We start from the raw sequence: 12,960 nt of genomic DNA on the forward strand, positions 1-12,960 counted from the left end.
GGGACCTGAACCTGTTCAGCCTCCAAAAGAGAAGGCTGAGGGGGGATCTAGTGGCCTGTTATAAACTAGTCAGGGGGGATCAGCAGGCATTGGGGGAGTCCCTGGTCCCCCAAGCACTGCCAGGAGTGACCAGGAATAACTGTCACAAGCTGGCAGAGGGTAGATTTAGGCTAGATATCAGGAGGCGCTACTTCATGGTCAGGGTGGCTAGGATCTGGAACCAACTTCCAAGAGAAGTGGTGCAGGCTCCTACCCTGGGGGTTTTTAAGAGGAGGTTAGATGAACACCTTGCTGGGGTTGTTTGACCCCAGTACTCTTTCCTGCCATGGCAGGGGGTTGGACTAGATGATCTACTCAGGTCCCTTCCGACCCTAGAAACTATGAAACTATAAAGACAGGTGGTGGGCCAGCATTGTGACCGGGGCTGGGAGTTTGCCCTGTCACACCTCAATATCTAACAGAGACTGATTTGGGTGGGTCAGGTGCACAACATTGTCACTGATGAGCAATAAATTTTGTTCAATATCTGTAAGAAGTTATTATAAAATCTAAATACATTTTTGAAGCTTCATGTTTAGACAACCATTTCACTGCTATGATTTAAGTATGTGATATGTTTTCTCTGATCTGATTTAATACCAGAAGTGTTTACAACAATTCTTAGCCTTTATTTTAACTACATATTTAGTTTTGGTATATTACTGCAATCTTTCCTATTTGTTACCACAGTAACACAGGTAGCATATTCCAATAGTAAGTATCAGCCTACCTTATTCCAATAGTAAGTATCAGCCTACCGGATTACTGAACAGGAAACATAGGCAGACAAGGTTCTTTGGATAGATGCGGTATCTTTTATTAGACTAACCAAATAGTTGGAAAATTTGTTCTTTGCAAGATTTTGGGCACAAACACCCTTCTTCCGGCACAGGAAAAGTCTGTTGGTGTTTGTGTGCTTTCCTGGGTAGAATAGAAGCCAAAATGCAAAATGCAGATCTGTGAAAATGCAAATACGTGGCAGTAAGGTTCAAAGGGAATGGGAGACACTAAGTATGAAAAGGTAGTTGGGGGTGAAGTTCGTAGGCTCGTCTATGAAAGGTGTTTTGTAAATTCCCTTTGAGTATTAGAACTGACAGATTGGAGAGAGAGTGCTTTTCTTGTGAGAAATTTGCACCTACAGGTAATTGGGTATTTTTGTCTTCAGTAGATTTTTTTGTGTGCATTCATTCTGGTACTCGGTTCTTGTTTGGTTTCTCCTACATATTTTCCATCAGGGCATTTAGTACACTTGATGAGATATATTACATCTCTGGAGGTGCAGCTGTAAGATGCAGAGATGCTGATGGTTCAGTTGTGGGTTGTACTTATTGTGGGAGTGGTGGAGATGTGTTGACAGGTTTTACATTTTTGTCCCGGCATGGCCTGGATCCATTCGGTATGTTTTGGACCATAGGAAGTTTGCTTCTGGTGATGAGGTTGGCAAAGTTTGGTGCTTTTTAAAGGCCAAGATGCGTGGTTCTAGAAAGATCTCTTTAAGAGTTGGGTCTTTTTCTAGTGTATGGGTTGTAATTGTTTGAGGATTTTCTGCGTAGATTCCTGGGAAGGAATCTTGACCATTATGTCATACCTAATGGTGTGTGATCTGTGAGGGTTCTCTTTTTGTATTGTAGCAATTCTTCACGTAATATCTAGGTGGCACTTTCAAAAGTACAATCTCTCTCTCTGGAGGAGTGTCCTTGTTGGGTGAAAGCCCTTTTGAGATTTGCAAGGTGACAATCATAGGTATTCTCCATGCAAATTTGGTGGTATAGGAGGGCTTGGCTGAATAAGAGACAGTTTTTCTTCACTGGACCTATTGGGTTTAAGACTCATCCTAGATCCTAAATAAAAGTTCTAAATATTATATGATCCCTTGTTCACTTTCAAGCTTTGCCAGAAGATCCATTATGATAAAGCAGCATTGGGATTTTTTTGATATAAGTGGTACTGAGATGACTCACTCTTGTTTATAGTTTTAGAAAATGAGAGAATAGTTACAGTTAGTGCTGAGGTACCTAGTATTGAGGTGACTGTTTCTGAGCAGTCTATTTGACAAAGGTCTCTCAGTTTTCAATTGTATCCCCTTTTCAGTAGAAACTCAGATACTCACTCAAAAGAATGGGAAGAAAAATCAGATTAAGGGAGAGTAATAAATAGTTGGTCACTCTAAATGATTTCTTTAAAGGAATAGCTGTGACTTGGGTTGAACAGTTGCCAGTAAAAGCCAGTTTAATTAAAGTTGTGCGTAGAAAGATTTCTTCCTTGTAGCCCATCTCTGACTCCTGGTTCGATCAATTTAAACTAAAGAGAGGTGTAACATTTTACATTTCAGGTGAAAATTGAACTTCCCACCCAGCTCCATACGAAACACCACATTCTGTTTTCATTTTATCATGTTACCTGTGACATAAATGCAAAAGCTAATGCCAAAAAGAAAGAGGCACTGGAAACACCAGGTACCTGCTGTAGACTTACTTTTAAATAATTCCTTGCTAATTTTGTTTGCATTAGATATATATAATTATAGAAATAATTATATATATACACAATGATGTGTGTTCATCTAAGGTTTAAGGATTTAATAATTTCTATTTGTGGCTATTATTTACTCTGTTCTTGTGCTTTAAAGTGTCTTATTGATTTGCTTTTGTGTGCAGTTGGATACGCGTGGCTTCCTTTATTGAAAGATGCCCAGTTAGCTTCTCAAGAACATAACATTCCAGTGGCAGCCAGTTTGCCTCCCAGTTACTTAAGCCTTCAAGATCCTGCAAGTGGAAAGGTATTAAGTAATATTTGCATGTTCAATGGAGTAGCAAGCTAGAAGTTGCATGCGGTTTAAAACAATAGGGCCACATTCTCGTGTATACCTCTCTGGCAACATAAAGGGTCTTAGTGTAAATAATAAACTGGCCCCTACTGTTTAGAGTCTTTACACGTGTATCTCTCATTAATTAAGCTAGTATACATAACACAAAGTCATGGGCCAAATTTTGCTGCTTACAGAAGTTTGCTTGGGTTTATCTCACCTAAGTGATTTATTGTCTCCAGAGCTCTTGGAGGCAACATAACACATAGTGGCCCTTACTCCAATTTTAAACCTGATCTTCTACACAGTCTGATAACTGTGCGTCCTCAGATCTGTGAGTGGGACAAGGATTCCCACTGATCTTTAAACTCAGCAGGGGAGCTACCAGCAGTTTTTGCTCCCTTGCACTCACTCTGCATAGTGGGTGCATCTACACACGCGCTCTACTAAGGAGTTAACTAATTAGTTTTGCAGTAAAGTCTCATGGTCTATACATGAGCCTGCATTAGAGTACAGTAAATTAATTAACTGCTGTAGGATAGTACTGTTGGGGACACGCATGTAGACTGTGACAGGGGCTGGATGGGGCATGGGGGTACTACAGTGTGGGGGGGCTGCCTGCACCTTGTGCCCTAGCCAGCTGTTCTTCTTCCCTCCACTGCCACCTGGACCCTGAGGCTGACCCCCCGGGCCCCTTGCCAACCAAAGCTGCTCTGCCCTGGCTCAATGGGCTGCTGTCCTAGGCTCACATGTAAACACTGCGCCTGGGAGCAGCTGACTCTGGCACAAGCTGCACCACAGTTTATCACATCAGCCCAATTGCATGTATAGATTCACCCAGTGAGAACAGAACAGCTCCAGGGATAATATTCTATTTCATTTGGCACTAATAAGACTGCATAGTACCATTGTGACTGCTGGCACAGTAACCCATTTTTGAGTATTTAAAATAATGCAGCTTACAGCATTTGCACAAGCCTCAACATTCACAACAGTGCAGCAAAAAGTGACAATGTTGAACTGAACAAGCATGGAAATAATTGAAGAATATTTTTTACAGCACTGTGCAAGTGACATAAAGTGGGTAGACAGTGGGAAGCCACTTTTCAAAGTGTCTTCATTTGTTGTATCAACGGTAAATACTCAGGTGAGTTTGAATTTTCTTTTGGCTATCTTTACCTACTTATCAGAAACAAGAATTACAAAAAAAATCAGGCAAATGCTCTTAATATATCTCATACCTTATCCAAATCTATGTTTCTAACATTAAAGATTTTCTGAATGTGGGAGGGATAAGGAAGTAGAGCAAAAATACTCCTTTTCTTACAAGTGAAGAATTATTTAAGATGATACAGGAGGAAATGGCCAGAAATTAAGAAAGGGAAAATTGTAGATGAATATCAGATAAAAAATTTCTAACATTCAAGTGTCATCAACCGTGGAAAAGCCCTATTGCTCAAAACACTTAAAATACATTGGACTAGTTCTACGAAACATACTATAAAAAGCAATGTTTGTACTAGTAGGTGGAAAGACTCAGTGGTCTATCCCTTATCTTTCTTTTCTATATCTGATTCCTGTGATTCTGACATGTTAAGAGTCCTATATGGTACTAAATAAACTTTCTGAAATCCATCCACTGTTACACATATGATTTGCAGTCTGTGCTGCAATATCTATTAACCTTGATATACTGTTTACCATTTTAGGATCCATATTTGAATAACTTTTTCCAGCAGTGCCAAAAAAGAGAAAAGGATCTCTCAAACCCTCCTACCTCAAACTTTATCATCTCCTGTAAGGTAAAGTAGGCTGAAGTAGGTAAATAAAATTTAAGTGTGAAATTCTAGTGCTCTCTGAATTTACCTATTGCCTATTTATGTGGCAAGAAATGGACGTGATATAATCTCTTCCTGTTTGGATCAAAATATAGATCTCACTTCTGCTTATGTTCCTGAATTGATGTATGCCCTACAATGTATCCTTTATGAAATATGAAAATGAATGGGTGACAGCTGTACTGTATTATAGTAAAGGTGAGTAAAGCAGAGGAGTCAACCTTATCATATGCAACCAGCATGATGCATATGGATGGATCTAGAAAAGAACCTACAGTCTCAGAGGAAAGGAGGAGCTAAAATACTGAATTGCAATTATGAAATATATTATACTACTTTAATGATAGTCTGTGACATCTTATAACAATGTCAAGGTTTATAGATTATAGTACTGGGTTCTTTTTTCATTGCTAAATTTTCATACTTGAACATAATTAAGCTGAGTTAATTAAGATGTGCAGCAAAAGATAATTTTGCTGTAATGGTGGCTTTCTGGGCAACTGTTTAAAAATTCCTGCTAATTTTGTTTAATATATGTGAATGTACCTGAAAGTGATACATTTGATTTTTAAGTGGCATCAATTAGTGCTAGTTGATTTAGTATACAAGATTAATGAACATTTCTATAACCGAAGTCCCAGCTTCCACTAGCTATATTATCCTCTTTATTTGTGAGAATTCAGAAATCTACTGAACCTTTGAGAAAATATTTATATAGCCCCCAAAATTTTATCAATATTGGGATGGGTGATTAATCATTCAGAATATTAGAAGCATACTGTTTACTACTTGCTGCTTGCTCTTTGCTTCGTTAATTTATTTCAATCATTTAATCAAGAAGAAAATATTTTATTGTGTGAGTTAGGTGACCAATCATGATATAAATAGTGGATTACAAATGTTCAGATTTAACAGTTCATGACCAAGCCCTCAGCAGAAAAATACTTGGTTTCTATTCATGAGTCACCAGTACTTTTGAAACAATGAATAATGGTTATGAATAATTAAGTAATCAAAACACAAGGCTAAATTCATTAGAAGTATTATTTTTAATTAATAGCTCAATTTACTCTCTTACCAGTAAAAGATAATGGAGTGTCAAAGTCTAGTTAGTCTAGACTCTAGAGTGCACATATTTTTAACCAGGGTGATTTTGACTTGGTCATAGATGTTTACCCACAATGAAACTCTAAAATAGAAAAATAAATATGATCCCAATGCAATGTACAGATTTATATTTTAAATCTAGTCAGGGAGAAAACTCTCCTTTAATTCTAGTTTTATGTCATTATAACTCCATTGATTCCATTTAAATATCTGTTGGTGAAATCTGTATAACAAAGTGGAGAACCAGGACCACCTGCATGGTGACTTACACAAAGAAATCCCATTACTTTACCTTGTGTCTCTTACAGAATTTGCTGAAAATTGAGAAGATCCATGCAATTATGAATTTTCTTCCTGTGATCTTGAATCAGCTCTTCTCAGTTCTGGTACAAAATGATGTGGATGAGGTTAAAACTGCTGTGACCAGGTAACCAAAAATGTTTTATCTTTAATAGAACTGGGGGCAAATCCATCACAGAGGGCAAACAATCCGGAGAGTCCTTTTAACAAAGTTACACTTGAAATTTTGATTTTAAAACAAAATGAGTTCAGCCTTTTGAAAATGTCTGACTGCTAAGATAATACAGAGTTCAGCATGCAAGTCTGAGAGCTACATTAGAGTAAAACTTGTCGGTATAACATCACATCACTGGCAAATTGCACTTATAACACTAAGGGAGTAGAAGATTTCACCTCTGTGCCACCATAAAATTGTTTATGGCAGCACAAAAGGCAAGCAAACAGATATCCATGCCCCAAAATTTGTGCTGCTATTTTTCATTTGATATCTGTTTGCTTTAAGGCAGGAGAACACAGGCAGCCTGGAGCTAGCTACCTGTGTTCTCCAGCTGCCCTGGGCAAGTGCTCCCAGGGCTTCAAGGGCCTGATCCTGTGTGCCCTGGGAATTTCCATTCCTGGAGCATGCAGGATTGGGTCCAGAACGCCCTAGGAGTGCCTGCCTGGGTTTCCCCATTTGGGATTCCCTGGAACCATACCAGAGTCAGCTTTCCTTGTTTACAGAGATGTGCCCTGGAGATTCCCCAGGATGTGTCTCTACAAGTGAGGAGCACATTGCCCCATGTTCCATAGGGTCAACAGGGAGGAAAATGGGCAATGTGTGTTTCACCCAGTGAGATATATCAGCTGGCACCTCCTGGCACAGCTGATCCTCTTCATTTGGTGATATCTATTTATACCCTCACAGAACTATTGTCCCTCTACAAGTAGCACTTGCAAATCAGTTGACAACCCTCTGAAGTACTGGGCATCCTTGAACAGTGTTGAGCATCATCAGCTTTGACTTCATTTAGGTAGTGCACTTCAGCATGTCTGTCACCAAGAGAGTCAGATCTCCCCGTTCTGGACAGTTTCTAATGAAAGTATTTATGAAAGGACAGAACAGGGAAAGCATTATCCAATAAGTTAAGTCAGTTGCAGTTATTCACTAAGTGACTATAAGCTTCAGGAAATGCCTAATGAAAGTATCTTTATGATTAATAATAACCCTGAAATCAGAAAAATCTTAAGGGGCAAATAAAGTATGTGACAGGGGGGCAAGCTCAGGGCCAGGTTTCAAGCTTGACCTGCCCATCTATCTACACAAGCCGGTCTGCCCAGTCTCACCTGCCACGACCTGCTGGTTTAATAAATTAGTGTTTTAAATGGGAGGTTGTCCCTTATAATGCCTCAATGCCAGGGGACACTATCCACCACTCTGTACTGCCTGTATACCATGGCCCATGCCTTGCAGATGGCATCATAAGTTCCTACTGTGTCCAGCCCCAATAACATTCTAGTCTGGACCCCATCCTGATCAGGTGGTCTACTCTGCCCTTATTCTGGGCTGCTAAACTCCCTGCACTCTTCTTCCCCTCAGCAGTAGCCCCTCTCTGGGACTTTTGGCCACACAGGCCCTGGCCTCACCTCTAGGCCAGTCAGAACCCCAGGCCCCCTGGCATTCTGGCTCTTTTGACCCTTCTAGTCCTGGCCTCAGCATTGCCCAGTTAAGGATACCTTGACTCAGCCTTCTGAGGAGTTAGCCCACTTCCCCTTGTACAGGTCCACCTTCTCGGGCCTCTTCCAACAACAGTTGTGGGGGTGGGGTTTTAAGGCCCCCCTACCCACCTTTCACCAAGGAAGTAACTGACCTGGCATTTCTGGGGGACTGCTCCACCACGAGCAGCCTCACCAGGCCACCCATCCACAGCAGGGTGCAGTTTCAAGTCATACCTTGGACCAGGATCCTCCTGCCACCCCCATAGTTCCTGCCCTTACCTCCAAGATGTTACGAGGAGCAGCTCAGCCTGATGTTACCTTCTTGGCTGCTAGCAGCAAATTGATATCTCTGTCCTGTGGGCCTAATACCTAAAATGGCTGCTCATCAGAGCTGGCCTGCACCTCCAGACTGCCTGCTCCAGCCCTTAAAGTGGCAAGCACCCAGAAGTGCCCTGCCACAAAGTAATTACCAATGTATACACAGAAAAATAAAAACATGTTCTGTATTTTGTCTTAGCCTAATGTTCTTTTTGTTGTCATTTCCCCTAGCAGTTAAATCTACTACGGTAACCAGCAGGAAACACACATACAGCTTAGCTATTAGCAATTGAATTTTCAAGATATTTGTCTGTTTATACAGGCTACTTTTCAGAATCAGTGGAGAGAGAAGTTCATTACTAGATTTCAGAGTAATGATGTGAGACTCCTCAAGTTCACTTTAATGGGAGCTAGGGAGTTTGGCACTTCAGCAAGGGTTCTCAACACCTTGCAGAATCAGATGCCACATCACCATACACCAGAAATGATGACTGGAATGATCTTAGCTATGTCATTCCCCAGGCTGGTGGACAGCCTGTTCATCCCAAGGATGGTGGACTCAGTTTGCAAGGGAAAACTGTCAATCAGAACTCTTTCTATGAGGCCCATTTCTCCTTAATCAATTAATTAATAATTCCAAGTGGCACAATAGACTCTTGTCCCAACCCAGATTTTAAGTGTTAATTGTGGAGGGCTGGAGAACTGTATTAGAAAAAAACAAAGTAGCATAATAATTGTGCTGAAAAATGAAAGCATGCCCTAGGTTTATGCTCAAATGTTTGTGCCCACATGGAAAAAAGTGGCTTCTCAGTGTTTTCCTCCTTTTCTGCATACCAGTTTTGTAATAACATTATTGATGTCAACAGAAACATGTGCATCTGTGCACTCGCAAATCCTATGCTTGCCATTAGTTGTTTTGTCCAATACATGTGTGCATGTAGTATTTCGTTTTGAATAGCGTGAAGTAGCTTGCATTAAGTAAATTAAAAGAAAGAAACCAAAGAACATGAGCTCAGAATTGTTCATGCATGTGAAAAAACACATCTTTTCTATTTTGTCTTGGTTATGCTTGCAGTCTAGTCATGCAGTCATTTCTATCTTGACTCCTCCAAAATGACCATAAAGATCAGAGCCTTGGTGAAGAACTTGATCATTTTTTTTCCAAAGAGCACCGGTCCCTTTAATAAAAACAGTAGTAAAAATAAATGAAACACTGTTTGCAAAACATCAAACTTAAAGAGCTAGAAGGCTGTTAACAGAAAGCATTCAAGCCTATAAGCTGGCTGTTATCTAACTGTGACATGTATAACACTTGTCTGTAGGTCACAGTCAGGTTGGTTTACCTGACCTGTGTACATTTTTAATTTTACTGTTTAAGATGACAAAGATATAACAACACAAACATTTAGATTTGGGATGTAATGTGCTGTGATGTGATGTGATGTGCTAGCTTTCAAAAATTGTGAGCTGCTGAAATAACCCATTTTTCCTCTTCTTGCAACATACAGGCAGGCCATTTTTTAAACTTGGCAGAATAGCTACAGTGAATCCTGCCTGAAATGTCCATTCAGTATACTGAACACATTGGATAATTACTAGTAGTGGTTTTCCAGTACGTTTGGAGCAGTCTTGTTTGCTGTATTGGTGGATTCTTGAAATGCCCTTTGAAATGTCCTCCAAAGATTTTAACATTCCAATAATGTAATGGCATCAGCATCAGAACTGTTACACTAGTTGTAACTGAATTTATTTTGTTGGAATTACAGTAATGTTTTAGATGAAGGCGCTAATAAAACATTGTGATCCATGCTGCACCTGTATGAAGCACCTGTGAACTGTGGCTTCTGCCACAGTTTGCTGATGTGCTAATAATTGCTTGGATTAAATCTCTAATGGGTAATTTTGAATCATTGTAATGTAATAAAATAAAAATAATGATGTTCTTTCTTGTGCTGCATGATGGCTCAATACCTTTATTTTTCAGGGTTCTCACTGACATTGTTGCTAAGTGTCATGAAGAACAACTAGAACATTGTGTCCATTCTTATGTAAAGGTACGAAATAGCCAAAGGCCTTTCATTATCTCCTCAGAGTTATATGTTCTTTCTGCTTTCTCTTTATGACACTTTTTGTAGTTTCCCCAGTATTTGGATTGCTTTCTCATACCCTGTCAGGTTGCACAGTCTAGTGATAAAGGGAGCAACCTGGGGCCAGTGAAAACTGAGTTGAATTCTCTGCACTACCACTACCTTCTGTGGCAACTATGGTTTCTTTCTGCCTTGGTCCTCATTTGCAAGATGGGGATAATAGTACTTCCCTGTTTAGCAGGGTGAAGAATAATACATAAAAGATTGTGAACCCCAGGTACTATAGCCATGGTGATCTGATAAGTACCTAACACAGATTGATTTATGTATTGTTCAGTGGCATATTTTGCTACATTTGCCTAGACTGTATTGGGTTTTATTGCATCGTATTGATGGACTGCGTGTATTTGCATGACGTGTTTCTCATATGGTGTTTGGAGTATTACAAATGGCCAAATGGTAAATTTTTATGGAAATGTTCCTAGATGCTTTTCTTTGGTATATTTTCCTACTTTGTAGTCTTAGTTTTTTTTTGTTTCCTCAGGGCATATTTTTATTTTTCAAGTTATCATATAGCTGTACCTGCTTTGGATATAAGAAGTAATTTACTTGCTTCTATGAATCCTTTCATGTGTTCATAACTGTGCACTGCTCACTTGTATTTTCCACTTGGTTCTCATTTTTATGTGCATATATGCCTTTGCAAAACAGGCTATTTTGATCTTATTGATCAAACTTATAATGAACTTAAGATGATATTTGGGAAATCAAAGGTATGGTGGCTATACATTATCTTTACTCTACTGTTATCAATTGAGTTCACCCAAATAAAGCAAATAAAGGTACAGGCCAGCAAGCACCTAAATAAATAATATAAATAGTCTATCTGAGGGGAAAATCTTATAAATTGAGAAGCTTATGATAGAAGTACACACTATAAAGAGAAGGATGGCATAACCATTGATACTGTTTTGACAAAGGCCCTGATAAACAAGGATAGGCAAGAGAAGTTCTTGACTTTTGGAAAATATGTAAGTACGCAGTATTAAATGAATCATCACTTGGCACTTCAGTTGAGTCAACTGAGGAGATATCATTGCCTAAATAATTTAATTTAATAATTTAATGTACGTTATTTTTGTATGTAGTTTATTTGGTCACTTTTTGCAGAGTGGCAGCCCACAGGGGGAACTATAGTAGCTATTGTTTGAGAAAAATAAAATTTAATACTGTTTTGCCTCTTTGTTCTTGTCCCTTGTCTTTCTCACATTCATGAGATAGTAAGAGTAAATACAGAACATGCCAGAAGTGAGATAAGGGAAATTAATACAATTCAACTAGTTATGGAAATGAATCATGAGTGACACATGCATGGACTTGTTAATCCCTGCATAGCATGCTGATTCATTCTGAAACAAGAGAGGGTTTTACAGAACCTAGCAAATGCCAACCTAAAAGATAAAAAACTGTCCATCAGGGCAAATGAAACCATGATGGAAACAAATACGTGCCATTAACTAACACTCCAGTCTTCATGGGTACAATAATGAATGTATGACACAAGTTTATTCAAGCTAAACACTACTAAAGTAATTTCCATCATGTACAAAATTCCTTTGTATTTTATATTTTTGCAAGTCATGATTTGCATTTAATTTTTAGTTAACTGGTTTAAATTTTAAGTAACTCTGTGTTCAAAGGGCACACTCCTCGTCTATTTAGGTTAGTTAAGAACACAGTGGTTTGAAATATTGTGTTACTCATCTCTCTAATTGTGATCTGTTGAAAGGCCAAAGGCAGCTACTACTGCTTCATGCTTCAGCAGCAGTTAAAACAAACTTATGGCTAAACATTAGTGCATGCACAAGAGGATTGCTATTGCTTTTGAGGATAATGTAAGCCAAGCTACAAGTATGCTTATACTCATTGGTTACATTAATTTAGTAACTGATTCATGAACTTGTTGCAGTTCTTCATTTCTTAGCTTAGGACTTGGGAGACCAGCTGTCCTGGACTTCCTCTGTTACCCTAAGCGAGTCACATAGGACTGGATTTTCAAAGGTCCCTAAAGATGCAGATGTACACCTAGTAGCATTTTCAAAAAAGTCATTGAGTGGTTAGTCTGCTAAACCACTTCTGAAAATCCCAGTAAGCACCATGTGCATCCTTAGCAGCTAAAAAGCTTTGAAAACCTGACCCATAGAATCTCTTTCCCTCAGTTTGCACAGGAGATAGTGTTCCCCTACCTCTCAGAGGGTTTTATGAAGAAAAGCATATTAAGTCTGTGATTAAGATTGGTCTAATAAAAGATATTGGATTTACCCAAAGAACCTTGTCTGTCGTAAAATTGTGAGGCATTCATTTAGTAATGGGGATCATACAGGTACAAGGAAATGGCAAGGTCCACTTAACGAATACATGCTGGTTAATCTTGTGAATGTCTGCTTTGGAAAAGGCTGCATATTGATAGGAATATTACTTGAATATACCATTTGTTTTATCCACCTTAGTACTTCTATTTAGTACTCTTTGAAAATAAGATTTTTAATAATCAATGTAGTTAAGCTGCCCTTGTCTCTGAGAGGAAGAAATAGATCCAGTCACCAAAATATTAGTAAGAAATAGGTCAGGGGAAGAAGACTGGTAGTAGACTTATGTCCATGAGGAGTCTAGCAGAGGAATTCTGATCCTTGGGCTATGATCTCTGGAAGAGGATGCTATTCCCCTTCTCTCCATTCCAGTGGGTACTCTACCCCTTTCAGGATGAAGA

At 39.1% G+C, this 12,960-nt stretch overlaps 1 protein-coding gene across 5 annotated transcripts in view; it reads left to right on the top strand.

Moving 5' to 3' along the window:
• DOCK10 (dedicator of cytokinesis 10) overlaps positions 1-12,960 on the top strand; it is a 236,148-nt gene that overhangs the window by 161,025 nt on the left and 62,163 nt on the right. For all 5 annotated transcript variants that reach the window (XM_019503641.1, XM_019503638.1, XM_019503642.1 and 2 more), the window contains exons 20-25: positions 2,372-2,495; positions 2,697-2,818; positions 3,906-3,992; positions 4,555-4,647; positions 6,099-6,217; positions 10,088-10,157. In XM_019503641.1, coding sequence (XP_019359186.1) covers positions 2,372-2,495; positions 2,697-2,818; positions 3,906-3,992; positions 4,555-4,647; positions 6,099-6,217; positions 10,088-10,157 — 615 coding nt within the window. The remainder of the gene's footprint in view (positions 1-2,371; positions 2,496-2,696; positions 2,819-3,905; positions 3,993-4,554; positions 4,648-6,098; positions 6,218-10,087; positions 10,158-12,960) is intronic.

Source organism: Gavialis gangeticus, unplaced genomic scaffold, assembly GCF_001723915.1.
Source record: "Gavialis gangeticus isolate Ggan-Ray unplaced genomic scaffold, GavGan_comp1, whole genome shotgun sequence".
Taxonomy (NCBI): Eukaryota; Metazoa; Chordata; order Crocodylia; family Gavialidae; genus Gavialis; species Gavialis gangeticus.